At 40.8% G+C, this 20,435-nt stretch overlaps 1 protein-coding gene across 1 annotated transcript in view; it reads right to left on the reverse strand.

Moving 5' to 3' along the window:
• The window catches only part of LOC122931551, a 151,212-nt gene that overhangs the window by 9,137 nt on the left and 121,640 nt on the right, over positions 1–20,435 (reverse strand). The window contains exons 8-10 of the mRNA XM_044285624.1: positions 17,709–17,832; positions 11,798–11,966; positions 7,746–7,924 (exon numbers count right to left, since the gene is read on the reverse strand). Of these exons, the coding sequence (XP_044141559.1) occupies positions 7,746–7,924; positions 11,798–11,966; positions 17,709–17,832 (472 nt within the window). The remainder of the gene's footprint in view (positions 1–7,745; positions 7,925–11,797; positions 11,967–17,708; positions 17,833–20,435) is intronic.

Consider the following 20,435-nt stretch of genomic DNA (forward strand, 5'->3'; position numbering starts at 1 on the left):
GTGAATATTGATATGGGAGCTCATTTGTATCCACTAGTGCAGAAGACAAAAACAGAACAAAACATTCTGAAAGAGCAACAATAAATAAAAACTCTAGGTGGCTGTGGATGAATAAAAGTGGGTGATAAAAAATCAACTAGATGTCTGATACCAGATGCAAAAAGTCATAGAATAATATATAACAGTAGATGAACCAGCACGGCCACACTCTGGCAAGGGTGTGGACGTGCTGGTTTATCTACTGTTATATATTTTTCGATAATATTCTGAAAAAGGCCACAGTTATGTCAACGCGTCTTCACTGGAAGCGACAGGGTAAAGGGTTAAGACTACTTGTCAATGCTTTACATTTTCAAATCTTAGCTAATGTGCAGCATTACTGTTACTCCAAGAAAATAATTAATATACGTTTTTTTTTATATAAGAAGCTGCTCTATATTACCTCTACTAGCAGAAATACCCGGTTTCGCATGGGTATAATTCATTTAATGTTTGTGTGTGTCATTAAAATATATCGACAGCATCCCCCATAACAGTGACCTCTACAGCACTCTGCCCCTTTAACAGTGAACAGTCCCCCCCTTAACACTGACCCCCCCACACGATGCCCCACCACTTTAAAATGGGACCTCCACAGCAGCCCATCCCCTTAACTTTGACCTCCACAGCAGCCCGCCCCTTTAACAGTGAGCTTCACAGCACATTTTGTCTCAACAAGTTTTATAATGATAGGCTAAGGTGTGACAATGCGACATCTGACATTCTGCGACTGCGACACGACAGTTGCAAAAAATCCATCCAAGATGGATTTTTCTGCGACTGTTGCATCGCAGTATGTCACATGTCGCAGTGCAACACCATAGCCTATCATTATAAAAATGATCGCACAACATTGGTGAGACATTAATGTTGCGCGACACATGTAGCAGTGTAGCTGTGCCCCATGTGTGGTGCGACTTATTGTTGTCCGACACATGTCATCGTGTAGCCCTAGCCTAAAGGTGACCTAAAGCAGTGAAGAAAAATGGCTGGGTTTTTATGGAAACCTGGAGTAAGACTGTGTGTATGTGGAGACTAAGGCTACTTTCACACTAGCGTTTTTGCTGGATCCGGCAAGGTTCAGCAAAAGCGCTTCAGTTACTGCTAATACAACCATCTGCATCCGTTATGAACGGATCCGGTTGTATTATCTTTAACATAGCCAAGACGGATCCGTCATGAACTCCATTGAAAGTCCGTTTTCTATTGTGTAAGATTGAGTCAGAGAAAACAGATCCGTCCCCATTGACTTGCATTGTGGGTCATGACAGATCCGTTTGCTTCACATCCCAGGACGGAAAGCAATGTGCAAAGTAGCCTAAGGGCCTACGAGCTTCTATTGGTTGATAAGGGACATGTGACTGTGTGTATGGCAGTTGGGATATGAAGAGAAAGACTTGCAGGCTTCTATTGGCTAATGCAGGTCATTTTTGGGGAATATCTCAGGAACGGTACGTCCTAGAGAGCTGAGACCTGCACAAGATTTCTTTCCAGGTAGCAAGGGATGTGTATACCAAGTTTTGTTGAAATCAATGGTTGCGTTTTTGAGTGATCGCGGAACATACATACATACATATATACGTCCTTCTTCATATATATATAGAAGATTATATTTTAACGCTAAGATAAGATTTTAATAATATAAGGCTGTTTCATAAGAAGTTGTTCTATAATATACCTCTATTGTATCTTAAAACTAAGATAAGAATTAATATATAGTTGTTTCATAAGAAGTTTTTCTGTATAACCTCTTTTATATTTTAACCCTAAGATAAGAATTAATATATGGCCAGTTCATAAGACATTGTTCTGTATTACCTCTTTTATATTTAACACTATTTTTCTAAATATTCACAGTTTTAAATGTCCTCAAATTGTTGGAACACCTCATGCATTTCGGTTCATCTGAATGCATTGTACTATTCAATGTGTAATTATTTTTGGAGTACTGGGCCCATATCATGATTTATGTGCTGGTACAGAAATGCCTAATAACCAATATAATAAATATATTTGCTATACACTTACAAATAGTTTTCAGTGGGTTTCCAGAACGCTGCTTCTGAAAAATACAATTGCCAGCAGCTCTGTATTGATGAGGTGACTACCGGAGCGAGGGTTAGGACCAAATGATGCTTTACATCAAATAATCTCCAGTGCTGGAATCTTACCATCTGCCTTATGAAACACTCATGTGGTGTTATCTCATTGAAAGGATCCTGAATCAGCCGTTGTAATTACCGTACTGACAACATATGTCAATTTTCAGCAGAGGGGAAACTGTTCACAATTAATTACCCAGAAAATACTAGGAACGCGATTTGTGAGAATTTTGTCTGACGATGAAATCAGCCACTTTCCAAATGTCACAAATGAGATGGTTTGCTTAACAGAGCATCACACTTCTCTCAGCACAAAAAAACAACAGCAAATGTTGAGTGAGGACAAAGGCTCTCTTGACAGTAATAGAAAATGTACGCTCTGAAATACCTCGTACTCAGGGGAACTCAAGACTTAACCCAAAGCAGCATAAACTAATATACCGGTCAGGGTTCTTTAACTTGGAATTTGCCAGAAAACGAGGATCACGTGTAGCAAGTTCATTGAATGGTTTGATGTAGTGTGGTGGTGTCCAACATCTAGCTCTCTAGCTGCAAAACTACAACTCCCAGTATGCCATGACAGCCTGCTGCTGGAGTTGTAGTGTTAAAATGCTGGAGAGATGCAGATAGTATAAAGGATGTAAAGAGACATTGATATGTACAATTGAAGTTGGTCATTGCAATGCCGTGGACAGCTATCAGCATGACATTGTTCTGCGTGGCCGGACTTGCAAGAAAAGCAGCTGTGAGGCACCTTGGGTTATGCCTATCTCTGGAAAAGAAACAATGGAATGAAAGGTTGAAATTCAATGTGCCTGATGTTGGATCTTAGATGTATGTATGTATATACCGGGTATACAGTTAAATCCATAAGTCAAAGCCTAATTTTACAAGTCTCTCAAGTCTTAATAAACTCTATCATTGACAGCAAAATAAAACATTTTTATAAAATAACCATGGCAAGTCAATGCAATGATCTTCAGTGAATGAGACATTGTAGGAGTCAAGACTTCTACTTCACATATGCAATATTTCTGCCTCAACTAGTATAAATATAGAATAGCATTGAGGAGATCATTTTATGCATTGCTTCCCTATATTGTATTTGAGCACAATTATGTTGAATTATGCGGCCCTCAATTCTGCTCTTAAAGGGGTTTTCCTATCTCAACATTTGTGGCATATGGCTAGTATATGCTACAAATGTCAGATTCGTGTGGGTCTCAACTATGGGTCTCCTGTCTTCAGAACAGGGCCCCTGAAGTGAAGGAAGAGCAGCCATGAATGCGTGGTCACCTATTAACCTTTAGGGGTGTCCCCAAAATATTTGAGTGCACGCCCTCAGCTATTTTCAAAACTCCCATAGCAGTGAATAGAGGGTGGTGGAACATACACGGGTTCCCTCCCTTCACTTCAGGAGCCCCGTTCTGGAAACAGGAGCAGGTCCTAGTGGTGGCCTTATGTCACATATATTGAGAGGGGGAAAATGCTTTATAGTTCAATGTTGACAGACTTTTCATTGCAGTTTCTGCATACTACATGTGCTTGTTCCTTTTTAATGCTTTATCCAGAAATTGTTTAATTGCTTCTAAATGCAACATTAAAGGGGTATTCCCATCACAATGATCACTGTTAAATCTGTTAATGATTTGAGAGTGATCATTTTTGTAAATACATTTAATTACCTAATTTCCACCCTTTTTGAGAAAATAAGTCCCCTCTTACCTGATCGTTGTCTTTTGTCTCCAATGGTTACGGCCACCTCTCCTGTCGAATCCAGCTGGGCCGCACTTGCGCAAAAGACTAAAGATTTTCTCCCGGCCGGGCCACGCAATGTCCTGAACGTGCACACCGCCGCGCATGCGCCATAATGACTTCTTCCTGGCCAGTATAGTACAGAGCTGCAAACACGCACGCCGACTCTGTACTATACAGGCCAGGAATAAGTCACCATGGCGCATGCACACCGACGTGCATGTTCAGGACATTGCGTGGTCCGGCCAGGAGAAAATCTTCAGTCTTCTGCACAAGCACGGCCCGGCCGGGATAAGACGTCAATCAAGCCCAGACGAATCCAGGAAGTGAACGTCGCGCTCAATGAAGGTAAGTATGAAAAGTGAAGATGGGAATACCCCTTTAAGTAATTTTCTAAATAGTATTTATAAAAAATGTCCTACCATTTTGCTACTGTAAAGCCTGTGTAACTCCTTCACATAGCTGGCTGTCCCGCTTCTAACAGCACACCGCTCCTAACTGTGCTAGCTCTCTACCTCTTTCTTCTCTCAATGTTACAGATAACGGCAGGTAAGGGGAGGAGTATGTACACTTCAGATTATAGTGTGGAGAGACATTTTCCATGCCCTCAGGGAAGGCAGTTCACAGAGGATATAATGGGCACAGGAAAATGGGGACCTTCATACAATCCACAGTCCTCTTTTCATTAAAGACTCTGTGACAGACCAGAAGATCGCACCAATAGTGAAGCACCATCAACCAACTCGCTATTAAAAGGATTTATTTAGTTCTGATAATGTACTGTAATTACACTGCTACTAGATTGTACTATTATTTAGAAAATTTAATAAAAATGTAGTGATGAAAAAAATAAGTTTTTTTTTATACTTACAAACATCCATAAATAAAAGGCACATCAATGATAAAACACCCTCAGGATTCTTGATGTGGCTTTTATTTATGGATGTTTGTGAGTATAAATAAATCCTTTTAATAAAATGAAAATACGTAAATATTACTTTATTCTAAATATATTCCCAAATAGCTTTCATTAGTCATAATTGCTCGTTTTGTCTGGAGAGCAATCATTAGGAGTAATAAAATGGTTGCCGTCCTATTAGTTAACACAAAACCTATAAGTTACTTCAGAGCAGTGAGTTATAGAGCTGCCTCATCCTCCTCTCTTGCTTGTCAGGGGTTATGGTTCTGAATACAGTTTAATATGATCTTCAGCTGAATCTCTGTAGGAGCAGAGTTCATGAGTCATGAAGTGCAGAGAGGAGGTGGGGATGTGGCTGTGTCCTGCTTTGTGATTAGGACAGGTTTTGTGTGTACTAGTAGGACGGCAGCCATTTTATTTCTTCTAATGATTGCTCCTCAGACAAAACTAAGCATTATGACTAATGAAAGATATTTGGGAATATATTTATAATAAAGTAATATTTAGGTATTTTTATTTTCTTAATTGCCGGAGAACTCCTTTAAACTAAAGTTAGCAAATAAAATATTACATTCATTTTCTCCATATAAAAAGGTGTCCATATCACCAACCAATAGTGTACACTCATGTCACTCTTTAGTTAAAGGGGTTGTGCCAAGTATGAAAGTTATCCCTTATCCTCCCATAGGAGATAACTAACTGATCGGTATGGGTCTGACCATTAGGACGCATGCGCTCTGCCTCTTTGTTCATTCTCTATGGGACTGGTGGAAACAGTCAAGTGCTATACTGGGCTATGTCCGGTGGTCCTATAGAGAATGGTTAAAGTGCCAGAGCACACGCTCAACCTGCTGCTCCATCAGGACAGGGAATATGGGATCCTTGTTCTTGGGAACAGTGGGGAGGGGAGGGGCAGCAGATGGCACTCCACTGATATGTTAGTTACCCCCAATCCTGTAGATAAGGGATAACTTTCATACTTGAGACAACCCTTTTAAGCCTGTGGGAAGGCACAAGGGACTGTAGTTGACGGAAGGTATGTGTCACGAGGTTCCTGGCCTCGGTGGAGTAAGAGACAGTTTTCATGTGTCAGCAGCAATAGCTGTTTGACACCTTGCTTTTTAATATTGCTGTAATAGCTGATCCAGGACGGCTCTTACTGGGAGTAGTCAAAGTGCTGGGTGGGTGACTACTTCCCATGTTTCAGACCGGGTTTTGCCAGGCATAAAACCAGCCAGCACTGCCAGGTGGAGAGGATTACCTCCGTCTGATAGTGGAGCTCCGGAGGTCTGTGTGATAGGATCTGAGCCCTGTGCTGGGCTGGAGAGCGGAGACCCATGTGTCAGGGGAACAGGCCGTCTAAAGCCTGTATTTAGACTTTCTGAGGCAGCACTGCCACCAAGGTGATTTTTGCTATGTGCACTTTCCATTGTGTGTGAACTAACACCAAGACTGCAAAGTGACGTTTTGTTTTTGCTTTATGTGTGAATAAACACGGAAGTTTGATTTAAGAACTGGTAATTTGCCTCTGTACTGCGTCCGTACACCCTGTCTACCAGAGTGAATCCCCACAAGCCCTACAAAATTTAAAGTGACCCCCGCCAATCTCTAGAAAGAGGGGAGAGAAGCAAGCGCCTAGCACATTCTTAATCGTCACTATACTACTCACAGAAAGTTTATGGGCCCATCTCACTCCTGTCTCGTGCAGTGAGGCAAAAGATCGTGGGGGTCTCAGCACTCAGATCACCACCGATCTAAACTTTTGATATATCCCTATACCATATCATAAGTTCAATAAAAGTACAGTTCCACTTTAAATGTTTTCATGGGGTCTCTATTTGAAAGAATGTTCTGTTGGCCAACATCACATCAAGCATTTACAACCATCATACACAAAAAACACCATATACAGTAGGGAGAAGAAAAAAAAACTACAGTATGTTCTGCCATTAATTTCTTCATAACAAATGGACAACATGACATATCAAAATTTTAACAGGCTGCACTGAAGTAAACAAGTTTACTGGCGCTCTTACTTAAAAATGTTGCGAGTATGCTGCAAGGAAGGTCAGTGCCGCAATGACAAATTGAAGAAGTAGAAGAAGAATTCCTGCGCTTACTCTGACTGCACCTAAGTACCAGTGACTGGAAGCAGGTTCTACCACATCTGCTGTCCTCTAAGTTACAATTAGTATCTATATGTGACACTATCACGCCTTGTAGAGGAGAGTCTGCGATGTTGGTGTGTAGTGGTAAATACTTGATAGTTGTCCCAATCCTCCAGTCCAGTGGAAGCAGTCAGGCTGTGTAGCCGGTCGGCAGCATGTTTCCTATGCAAAAAAAGCTTGCACTCCAAACCGGAGCGCCGGTGACATCACACTAGGTTACAGCTGTAGGAGCTGTTGTGGACCAAGAATCCAACATGTTTCGAAAGGATCGCCTTTCTTCCTCAGGGATAGAGTGCTCTTGCCTTTGCTTCTCCTTATGAATCCTATGAATCCACTGGACTAAATAGCGAAGTGAAGCTATTTGCATTCGACAACTGAAATTGTGTTCTATCTCCCTAACTTAAAGACTGCATTGCAATAACCTGATCTGAATAAGCCCGCCCCAAAAGGATCCATAAGGAGCTGCCGGCAGCGGCACGTTTTCAAACTACCCCGCCTGTCTGCTTTCACCGGACTGGAGGATTGGGAAGACTATCAAGTATTCACCACTACACATCAACATCGAGGACTCTCCTCTATGAGTACAGGTAGACGTGACTGTGTCACATATAGATACTTATTACAACTTAGAAGACAGCAGATGTGGTAGAACCCTGCTTCTAGTCACTGGTACTTCGGTGCAGTCAGAGAGTAAGCCCAGGAATTCTTCTTTTACTGAATAAATAACAGTTTCCAAGATAAAAAGATAAAAAAAGTGCATACTTTTGGGTTGAAAGTCACGTTCCTTGGAAAAGTACGTTGAAGATGAGTAAATAGCTCCATATCCTCTGTTTGCAGGGTATCCATGACCCGTTCAGCCATTGCAAAAATTTCGAGCCATGAAGGGAATATATTTTTAATCAGAAGATGTTGATACATGAATAATTCATATGGATGCTCAGCTGAAAAAGCAAAATATTTATTTCAAAATCTAGCTTTATAAGCCTTGGGGAAACAGTCCAGTAGACATGCAAACAATAGAAAATTATGAAAATAATAAAGAAAAAATAGATGCAGTAGAAAAACAAGAGAAAATTAAATTTGTTAATTATTCTCTTATATTTGTCACAGAAAACACAAAACAATCAAGATCCTAAAATTAGATGAATTAGCTTCCCATTCTGATCCAACGCTGCCCTGGCTTAAGAAAAATACTGCATCAAAGCTACATTTTGTGATGGTCTGGTCCACTATGGCATTTTAATGGACTTTTAGGGCACATTCACATAGACCATAGTGGGTTTGCGTTTTCTGCAGTGTTTTTCTTATTATTTTCTAGAACATCATACAATAGAACCCTATGATAATCTAAAGCTCACATCACATTTTCTGTTAATGTTTAGCACTGACGGAAGCTCCTAACATATTGTACATGCTATCCATGTCCATAGAGGTCCATTAGTCAGACGGTGGCCTAACGAATGTCCTTTTAGCCTCTGATTGGCCAGTATACATCTATATACTGCATAAAAAGGAGGGCATAATAGTGTGGTAGACAATTCTATTCCATACCACAGAGTACAGAAGGAAAGAAAAGCTAAATGTATATATTTTTTAATATGGTAGTCTATGGGAGAGAAAGGGGACTGTATGGCATCTGTCACAGATGGAAAACTTGCATAAATTATACCTGAAATCTATGCCAGCTCATAGTTGGCATAGATTCCAGCTTTGGCGCACAGGTTGCCCAAGGGCAATAACCAGGGCATAAGACATAAAAATTGGATGGGGTCCCTATGGAACGTAGACTGCCGACCCTCTTCCATGCACTCTGTATGGTAACCAAAAGGAGCATTTTACAACACTGGCTCCGGCCTTCAGTCCCCTCTAGGGATGACATTTTAGCTTGTCTCAAAGAGTTACTGACCTTGGAGCGAGGGGATGTAATAAAACACAAGGAAGGGAAGGGAGGCAAATTTCTAAAGAAATGGAGAGGCTTTCTGACACAGTTCTTCTCCGATTCCGAAATTGAGAATATCATGAGACCTTTCACACTAACGAAGTGGTACCTAGAGGAGCAGTTGAAAGGGACGCTAGGTCGTTTGGCACTATGACATGTTTCTTATGACCGTTAGAGATGTTACCAATATGTTGACATAATACCTTTAGCCCATGTCTGTCAAGAGGTATGGTGAATCTTCTGGCAGGACGAAAGTTAGTTTTGGATTGGGGTTGGGAGGAGGGGGGTTAGGTTTTCTCAGATCTGGGTGGGGGGGGAGGACACTTAAATGAAGGGTATTGAGAATAATTGACGTTGAGGGTCAAATTGTCTTGAATCTTTACTGTCTAACTAGGCATCGATGTCTGTTTCATGAAAATGATTTGTAACCCACATACAATGCTTTTGAATTGTACTTTATGTATGTCTTTCCTTTGAGAAATAAAGATTTTCTTGAAAAAAAAAATGACATAAAAATTAAATAATAAATATAAGTAATAAATAAATGTCCCTGCTTTCGCTAGTTCCCATCTGTCTGCAGTGTATGTGAGTGGAGGCCGCTGATGGACTGGACTGATCCCATGACCCTTCATCAACAGCCATCTTAGAAGGAAAAGATAAGTATAAGGGTAGTTTTACACACAGTTTTTGTAAAAAGGCATTGCAGTTTTTGATAATGTGTTTGAGCCAAAGAAAAAAGGAGATCCAGAGGAAGAATGAGTATAAGTCCTTCCTTTATATTTTTTCCATTCCTTCTGAATCCATTTTTGGCTTAGGCTCAAAAGACTGCAAAAACTGTGTCTTAAAAAAAAAAAAAACATGGCCCAGATTTACTAATGTGTCTGTGCCTAAAATCTGTCTAGAATGTTGTGCAAATTGGCGCAATTTTGACACAATTTGTCGCAAACAATTTTTACATTTTTTCTCAACTATCTTGAAAAGGGTGGAGCTTTGTCGTGAAAGGGGTGTAGTATAACATAAGCCATTTTGTGCCAGAATTGCGCCAAAATTCTGGCTGAAAATTCTATCTCAAAGTAAGCCAACCAATAGTTGGCTTATATTTAGACAAAGGTGTCTATCCATGCGCTAAATTTATCATCCAGTCTAAGCCCTTTTGATAAATCTGATGCAGGTCTAGACAGCATGTCTATGCGTACACCATTTATAGGACTAGTAAATCTGGGCCCACATTTGAAACAACTGTTAGGCTTTGTTTACAACGGGTGATGTTGTCTGTGGATTATGACGCTGATGACTATGTAGAATCCACGACCTTTTGTTTTCCATGGGTGCCTGAGTTGATTATGCAGCAGTAGATTATTTCTGTGCAGATTTACAGATGGCGCCAAGAAAGGACACATCATTTCTTGGTGTGGTTTCCACACAGGAGCAACCATTCATTTTGAATCCACTTCTGGCTTTAGCTCAAAACTGTACCAAAAAAGGACATAAAAACTGTTGCAAAAATGTGTGAAACCACCTTTTGTACAGATTTTTTTCTGGATTTCATGCCAACCTGTTTTCAATGGCTGTATGCATGCTCTTCATGCAGCTGTAGTTTATTGCTATGACTAGTGATGAGCGGCAGGGGTCATATTTGTTGAATATTCACGAATTTGAATATTCGTTATATTCTACATTCTTTTTTTTTTTTTACTCGAAAATCGGCAAGGTAATGATAGTGTAATATGCGAATATTACGCGATCAATACAGGAGTGGGTCAAAAACAAATATATAGCACTATATTCAATACAGTGCTATATATTCGTTTTCTAGAATATTCGGCAATGACGAATATTCTAAAAAACAAATACCGTATATAGCACTAGTTTTTTAGAATATTCGTCATTTTTTTCCATCTGAAGTCATGATTCCTCTCTGTTTAAGTTGCTTGACAATCAACTTAAGCAGAGAGGAATCATGACTTCAGATGAAAAAAATTATGAATATTCGAAAAACGAATATATAGCACTATATTAAAAATATTTGCAAATTCACAAAGTTGCGATATTCGCAATAAATATTCGTAATTTGAATATTCGCGCTCAACACTAGCTATGACCGCGCCAAGAAAGGACATGGTCAAAGCCTTTTTTCAAATCTAGGGAGGATCATTTTCCTCCTCCCCAAACATATTAGGGAAAAATTGCACAACTGCTTTTAGGCCACTATTTGGTATCAAGAGCAATGCTTGGTGGGCACTTTACCTGTATATCTGGCAGATGACTAGTTATTGGAAGAGTAGGATCAGTGATTAAATGGAATCTTGACTATGAATGGATAGTCCATTCATAGCAAGAGGGATGGTGAGTGGAACTGTAGAAGTGACAGAAATTGTTTTGGCTTTCTTGTGGTGCTGTTTTTACTTTTTATACTTCTTTCTGAATACAACAATTTGTTATAGTCATACGTATATGAACATTGGGTCCTTCAGGGGAATGTGTTGGTGGCTCCTCCATTATGGGACACTGCTTGCAAAGATCTTAGCCATGAATGAATTCCCTAGTTAACCTTTTTCTATCTTTTTATGCTTTGCGGATTGCAATAGACATTGATTGTGCACTTTTTGTTTATCATACTTCACACCTGTTAAAAATTAACTTTTCTTGAAAATGTTCAATAAAACATTTTGCGTAAAAAATCACAAGGTCATTATTAACACATATATTAATGTAAAAATAGCAATATGAAGCCAACTGTCCATAAACAGAATAGAATATAATATAATTTAAGCATACGGACCTGAAGGCAGCAAAATAGGAGAAAATGACCAAATAATTGTTAAAATAAGGAAATAAAATACTTCAAAGCAATTTTCCACCAATTTTCCATTACCTGTAGTTGGCATTTGCCTGAATGCTATTTGAAGTGGAAACAGCCAGTGGATTTGATAGGGCTCATATATACCATTATAAACATAAAGAACATTTAATGATTTGCTGGAATCCTTGATCATTTCCTCATCTGATGCAAAGGGACGCATGGATGGAGTATTTCTAAATTTCTATCAGACACAAAAATTGCACAAGTTATGACCAAACTATGAACTATGCAATCTGAAATCTTTGTAACCACACAGATCAAGAAGACTTTATACATGTCAGTACAAAATACATAGAAGAGGGGCCTTGGATGTCCAGCACATTAGAAGGAACATATTCTCAAAGGGTATATGCTCTTGGGGCGTAAAAAAACTGCACCAAAACCACTGCCTGCGCGACTTATGTAGTATGTTTTGGGGTCGTTTTCATGATGTCTGTGGGTGCTTTTTAACATGTACCAAATAAAACCAGGTGTAAAGAGAAGAGTGTGATAGATGGCATTTGATGGAGCAGTTTGTGATTTCGGTCAGGCTTGATTTAAACTGTTTTTGTGACTTCATTTGTGTCTTTTTTCTAATGCGTTTCTGCTGCGTTTTTTGCTTTGCCAGAAAAATGCCAGCTCCAAATGTTAGGCAAAAGTCTCTGGGAGTTTTTAAACGCAGGATGCACAATCATTTTTTCTGGTGCCATTTTCTTAAATATGAGCATGTTAAAGTCCACGCTCTTCGAGCCTACGCTGATTTCAATCCTTCCATCATTCACCAGTACTTTTTAACCACTCCTCACCCTTGTAAACTTTTTTTATTGATAGCCATACCGAGTGCATGCAGCAGAGTACACCTGCTAAGGGTACTTTCACACTAGCGTTAAAGTTTTCCGTTATTTAGTTCCGTCCTAGGGGCTCAATAACCGGAGAAAAAAAAAACGCTTCAGTTTTGTCCTAATGCATTCTGAATGGAAAGCAATCCAATCAGTATGCATCAGGATGTCTTCAGTTCAGTCACTTTTATGGCATGCTGCGGTATTTTCTCCGCCCAAAATTCCGGAACACTTGCTGGAATGCCGGATCAGGTATTAATTTCGATTAAAATGTATTAATGCCGGATCCGATACCAAGTGTTCTGGAAATCCAGTTTTCCTGTCTGCGTGCGAGTAGACCTTTAAAAATGTGAAAAAAAAAATACTGCATCCGTTTTTCCGGATGACACCGGAGAGACGGATCCGATTTTTCAATGCATTTGTCAAACGGATCCGCATCCAGATCCGGCAACAAATGGTATCCTTTTGCACACGGATTTCCGGATCCGGCAGGCAGTTCCGGCAAAGGAACTGCCTGCCGGATTCCTCTAACGCTAGTGTGAAAGTACCCTAACAGTTTGCAGGGTAGAGAGTGAGGGAGAGGTAGGATCAATGCTCCTCTGTCTCCTTCCATGTGGGCATTGATAGGTAGAGTGGTAGTCAGTAGCTGTTACTGCTGTATGCACCTCTTAGCAGCATGAAACCCAGCAGCTGTGGCACTGACATGTTCTATTTTTTTGCGGTGCGGAGGCACGGACAGAAACACCATGGAAGCACTCCATAGTGCTTTTCGTGGGGTTCCATGTCTCCGTTCCGCACCGCAGCTCCGGATTGCGGACCCATTCAAGTGAATGGGTCCGCATGCATGATGCAGGGAGCACACGGCCGATGCCCGCATATAGGGCCGTCTTTAAAGCGGGCCAAAGGGAGCTGCCTCTTGAGCCCCGCTGGCCACTGGTGACATGGGGGGTGGCAGCAGGGCACAGGGAGATGAGCGCTTCCATTGTGCACTTGTTACTGGCACTTGATTGGGGGACATCTATGGGGGCACTTGTTACTGAAACATGATTGGGGGGCATCTATAGGGGTACTTGTTACTGGCACATGATTGGGGCATCTATGGGGCACTTGTTATAGGCAAATGATTGGGGGGCATCTATGGGGGCATTTGTTACTGCACATGATTGGGGGGCATCGATGGGGCACTTGTTACTGGCACATGATTGGGGGGCACCTGTTACTGGCACATGATTGGGGGGCATCTATGGGGCACTTGTTACTGGCACATGAGGGTACATCTTGGCACATGAGGGTACACTTGTTACTGGCACATGATTGGGGGGCATCTATGGGGGTACGTGTTACTGGCACATGATTGGGGGGCATTTATGGGGTACGTGTTACTAGCACATGATTGGGGGCATCTATTGTGGTACTTGTTACTGGCACATGATTGGGGGGCATCTATGGGGGTACTTGTTACTGGCACATGACTGGGGGGCAACTATGGGGGCACTTGTTACTGGCACATGATTGGGGGGCACTTGTTACCGGCACATGATTGGGCGGCATCTATGGGGGCACATCTTACTGGCACATTATTGGGGGGCACTGTGGGGGCATCTATTGGGGCACATGTTACTGGCAAATTATTGGGGGGCACTGTGGGGGCATCTATGGGGGCACTCCTTACTGGCAAATTATTGGTGGCACTTTTTACTGGCACATTATTGGGTGGCACTATGGGGGCACCTCTTACTGGCACTATGGGGGAATCTACTGAGGCCACAAAAAAGGGGTATTTTATATGGGGGAAGAGGACCACTATGGGGGCTTCTACTGAGGCCACAAATAAGTTTTTTTTCTATGTGGCTCTGTATAAGGGTATTTTATACATTATGGTAGGTACTATGGGGAAGCGGAGAGAGGAGTACTATGGGCTCATCTATAGGGGCTACTATAAAGGGGTATTTTATACTTGCAAATTATGGGGGACACTGAGGGCACTATATATGGGACATTTTATACAGGTACATTATGGGGGACACTAGGAAGAGGGTAGCACTATGGGGCATTTACTGGGGGCACTATATAGGGGTATTTTATACTGGCACATTATGGGGGCACCATGGGGACATTAGCTCAACTGGGGGCATTTTTTGTAACATTATAAGAATTATTTGTAACATTATAAGAATTATTACTACTGGGGGGCATTATGATGGGCTTTATTACTCCTGGGGGTCTATGGGGAACATGATTACTAGTATGGGCACTTTGGGAGCATTATTACTTCTGGGGCACAATGGGGACATGTTGGGGGCACTGTAGTAGCACTATTACTACCATGTGTGCTCTAGCAGAGAATTATTCATATTGGTGGGACTTTTGGGAGCACTATTACTGTGGGGGCACCTTGGCACAGTATCAGCTTACCACAATTATTTTTGGGGGACGTTATGTTTACACTATTAGTGTCAGGGGCACTATTTGCTGGGCGCAGTTATTTTAGGGCACTGTTGCCAATAATTATTATTTATCTGCATGGTACTACTATTATCAGGGGTTTATCTGTTTCTGGAGTATAGTATAAAAAATGCGCGCAAAGAACTTCTATATTTTTTTTTTTATTTATAGTAGGATAATGATCCTTATTTCTCAGTTTTATTGTTTGTATGTGAAATATTGTGCTGCCATACCTTCTTTTGTTTGCTTACTGTAAAATATGGACGTGTGCACTGCATGTACCAACTACTATTACATTTTATGCTGCTTCTTATGATGCAATCTCTTCAAGTTAATTCAAAGGGGGAAAATGAGACAAAGCCATAAGAAACCTCAGTTTTTCTTCTGACAGGACCAAATGTACACTGTGCAAACATAGACTTTAACATTTGAATACATTTGCTATTGACTTCCATTATGAAAAAAAATGTACCGTATATATTAACTAATTATTTTCTTAACATAAGGCCCTACGCTGTTTTCTACACGACTTTTGCTGCAAAAACAAAAATTTATTTTCAAAACACAAACATTGCTCTCATAGAAAGCAAAGGGATACTTCACATTTGCATCTGAATATATGGAAAATGTTTTTAAAACTGTGGTGTGCAAGAGCCCTAGATAATGGTCATAAAAATTCTATTTCCGTATTAGCATGGTTTCCCCTACGTATTTGTCATCATGCCAGACATATATGTCTTATTACCACATAAGCTCTCCTCCAGGAGAAAGAAAACTGTCTTTACAGTGCCACCTATTGGCGATATCTGCACTATAAGTCAGTGTTTACAGCTACTTTCACACTAGCGTTTTAGTTTTCCGGTATTGAGATCCTACATAAGGGGCTAAATACCGGAAAAAAACGCTTCAGTTTTGTCCTCATGCATTGTCAATAGGGACAAAACTGAACAGAACAGAATGCTCCAAAATGCATGCCGTTCAGTTTAGTTGCGTTTCCATACCGGAGAGCGAACCACAACATGCTGTAGTTTGCTTTCGGTTGTGGGATGCGGAGCATAACGGATCCGGCATGACCCCCAATGCAAGTCAATGGGGACGGATGCGTTTTCTCTGCCACAATAGAAAATGGATCCATCCTCCATTGACTTTCAGTGGAGTTCATGACGGATCCATCTTGGCAATGTTAAAGATAATACAACCGGATCCGTTCATAATGGATGCAGGCGGTTGTATTATCACTAACGGAAGTGTTTTTGCTGAGCCCTGCCGGATCCAGTATAAACGCCAGTGTGAAAGTCGCCTAACTCTTTATTGAGCCTTGCAATACATGACAAAGGATATAAGTCAAAGCAGAGTCTCGCCAAAGAATGAGACCCCAGTATGTGGCACTATAGAGATTGATCCTTTTCATACCCTTTCCCAGGAAGCATTGCTTGGCCTGTAAGGCTCCTCAGATGAGAGAAACAGTTTAGATTAAAGTATATGCTTTTCTTTAGATCATATAACATCAATAATAGAAAAGTATATATTAAGATTCCCTAAAGATTAAAAAAGGTAAAAAAAATATGATGCTTGTATAAGAACACAGTTGCATATGTTTTTCTGCAGTACACACGTGATGTGGTGTGAACACAGACTTAGGCCTCTTTCACACGACAGTATGTCCATTTCAGTGTTTTGCGGTCCGTTTTTCACGGATCCGTTGTTCCGTTTTTTGCTTCCGTTGTGGTTCCGTTTCCGTTGTTCCGTTCCGTTTTTCCGTATGGCAAATACAGTATACAGTAATTTCATATTAAAAATTGGGCTGGGCATAACATTTTCAATAGATGGTTCCGCAAAAAACGGAACGGATACGGAAGACATACGGATGCATTTCCGTATGCATTCCGTTTTTTTTGCGGACCCATAGACTTTAATGGAGCCACGGAACGTGATTTGCGGCCAAATATAGGACATGTTCTATCTTTAAACGGAACGGAAAAACGGAAATACGGAAACGGAATGCACACGGAGTACATTCCGTTTTTTTGGCGGAACCATTGAAATGAATGGTTCCGTATACGGACCGTATACGGACCGCAAAAAACGGCCCGCAAAACGGAAAAAAAAAACGGTCGTGTGAAAGAGGCCTTAGGCCTCTTTCACACTACAGTATGTCCATTTCAGTGTTTTGCGGTCCGTTTTTCACGGATCCGTTGTTCCGTTTTTTTGCTTCCGTTGTGGTTCCGTTTCCGTTCCGTTGTTCCGTTCCGTTTTTCCGTATGGCATATACAGTATACAGTAATTACATAGAAAAATTTTGGCTGGGCATAACATTTTCAATAGATGGTTCAGAAAAAACGGAACGGATACGGAAGACATACGGATGCATTTCCGTATGTGTTCCGTTTTTTTTGCGGACCCATTGACTTGAATGGAGCCACGGACAGTGATTTGCGGCCAAATATAGGACATGTTCTATCTTTCAACGGAACGGAAAAACGGAAATACGGAAACGGAATGCATACGGAACACATTCAGTTTTTTTTGCGGAACCATTGAAATGAATGGTTCCGTATACGGACCGTATACGGAACGCAAAAAACGGACCGCAAAACGGAAAAAAAAAAATGGTAGTGTGAAAGAGGCCTTACCATGATGCTCTGTGTCTCACCACTTACCTCTATAACAGCATTCTCAATAAGGCCTGAAATGGGGGAACGTGTTGCACTTCTCAGCTTTAGCTCAGCACATCTGTGTTCCAGTCTTCTACCGTATCTTTCCCTTGCTTCTTGTTTTATTACACTGTAAAATTATGCAATTATAAAGTTATTTCAATTTTTATAGACAACATTTCACATTACATATGTGAGACCATGTATCCATAGATCCATTTAGATCTAGACAGACATATGCACCTGTATTCTTCTACAGACACATACATCTTCTACAACATAAAGTTCCATATATATCTACAGTGCTGCCCATAATTATTCATACCCCTGGCAAATTTTGACATAAAGGGTTTCTACCACCAGATTTTGAGATTTTTCGCTGACTGACACTAGCGATCTGCTAGTGTCTGCACTACCTAACAGTGCTCTTGTATTACCTTTGTCTGCTGCCGTTAAGCTTAAAAACATACTTTTATTAATATGCAAATGAGCCTCTAGGTGCTATGGGGGCATCTTTTCAGCACCTAGAGGCTCAGTCTACTCACTATTTCTGCCGCCCACCGCGTCCCTCCAGCCCTCCCAGCTCCTCTTGATTGACAGCCAACCTCGCTCCATCTCGAATTCCAGCACCTGCGCTTCTGTATTCGGCGCAGGCGCAGTGACTGTCGGACCGCTCCCTGCGCCGGCATCTTCACTGTGGTCCGACAGTCACTGCGCCTGCGCCGAATACAGAAGCGCAGGTGCTGGAATTCGAGATGGAGCGAGGTTGGCTAGTGTCAGTCAGCGAAAAATCTCAAAATCTGGTGGTAGAAACCCTCTTCAGCTGTTGCAAAACTACAACTCCCAGCATGCCCAGTCTGCCTACAGCTATCAGCCTAGAGCAGGGCATGGTGGGAGTTGTAGTTTTACAACAGCTGGAGAGCCGCAGGTTGGCCAGCCCTGAACTAGATTATTTTTGCTTTATAATGTATATTATACTCCTAAACGGCTGAATAAGATTGATACAAGACCATTTTTCTCCTAGATGTAAAAATGTTAATCCAGAATTGATCCATATGGTGTGGCCCAAGCTTCATACTTACAGGTCAATGGTTATTGAATTAATTAATAGTATTTTTGATATTGTAATATCTCTAGATCTGATTAATACTATAATTGGATAACCAAAAATAGCAATACACACATATAGTATAAACTCAATCTTTATTGTTTAAAAAGAAAAATTAGATACATATTACAGCCAAAAATGCATATAGTGGTAGCAGTGCAGGAAAATACTGTGACAAGTATAAGACCACCATCCCTCCAACACCAATAACTCCTATGGTTCGTTTTGCACAGTCAAATGGGAGATTACAAACCAAAATCTTAATACAAATATTGTGTACCAACCACATAAGAGTATAAATAGCTGATATCTCATACCTTGACCTCATATACTATAATACTACATTTGGCAGTAATATTGAAGACTCTCCAGATTGTTAGGAAATTGATCAGAAAAAACGTAAAAGAACCATCAACCACCTACTGCATTACGGTAGTTTTAAGGCTTGGAGCGGTGCTGTGAATATGTTATTTATATCTAAAAAAGGTTTATTATGAAGATCTGGGAAAATTGGAGAAATGTCAACTGTTAGGGTCCATTCACACGTCCGTTTTTTCTTTCCTGATCTGTTCCGTTTTTTGCGGAACAGATCTGGACCAGATCTGGACCCATTCATTTTCAATGGGTCCTGAAAAAAAATCGGACAGCACAATGTGTGCTGTCCGTTTCCGTTGTTCCCTTCCGCATGTCCGAAAAAATATAAAACATGTCCTATTCTTTTCCGCAAAAATCGGATCCTGGTACAATACAAAGTCAATGGAGCCGCAAAAAACGGAAGACATTCGTATGTCATTACGTATGTCATCCGTTTTATGCGGATTCCGTTCCTGGAAATTAAATCCTGCAAACAGCAACTTTTTTTTTTTTCAATTTTTTTTTCAAAGAAATCCAAACAACTTTATTTGCTTATTGAAATTTATACATGTTTCCGTTTTTTGCGGATCCGCGAAAAACGGATGACATACGGATGACATACGGAAACATTTTCAGGAACAACGGATCCGCAAAAAACGGACCGAAATTCGGGATATAGAAAAATACTGACGTGTGAATGTAGTCTAAGGCCTCTTTCACACTACCGTTTTTTTTTTCCGTTTTGCGGTCCGTTTTTTGCGTTCCGTATACGGTCCGTATACGGAACCATTCATTTCAATGGTTTCGCAAAAAAACGGAATGTGTTCCGTATGCATTCCGTTTCCGTATTTCCGTTTTTCCGTTCCGTTGAAAAGATAGAACATGTCCTATATTTGGCCGCAAATCACAGTCCGTGGCTCCATTCAAGTCAATGGGTCCGCAAAAAAAAACGGAACACATACGGAAATGCATCCGTATGTCTTCCGTATCCGTTCCGGTTTTTGCGGAACCATCAATTGAAAATGTTATGCCCAGCCCAATTTTTTCTATGTAATTACTGAATACTGTATATGCCATACGGAAAAACGGAACGGAACAACGGAACGGAAACGGAACCACAACGGAAGCAAAAAACGGAACAACGGATCCGTGAAAAACGGAACGCAAAACACTGAATTCAACATACTGTAGTGTGAAAGAGGCCTAAGGGTCCATTCACACATCCGTTTTTTCTTTCCTGATCTGTTCCGTTTTTTGCGGAACAGATCAGG

This window comes from Bufo gargarizans, chromosome 3 (genome assembly GCF_014858855.1).
Source record: "Bufo gargarizans isolate SCDJY-AF-19 chromosome 3, ASM1485885v1, whole genome shotgun sequence".
Classification (NCBI taxonomy): Eukaryota; Metazoa; Chordata; class Amphibia; order Anura; family Bufonidae; genus Bufo; species Bufo gargarizans.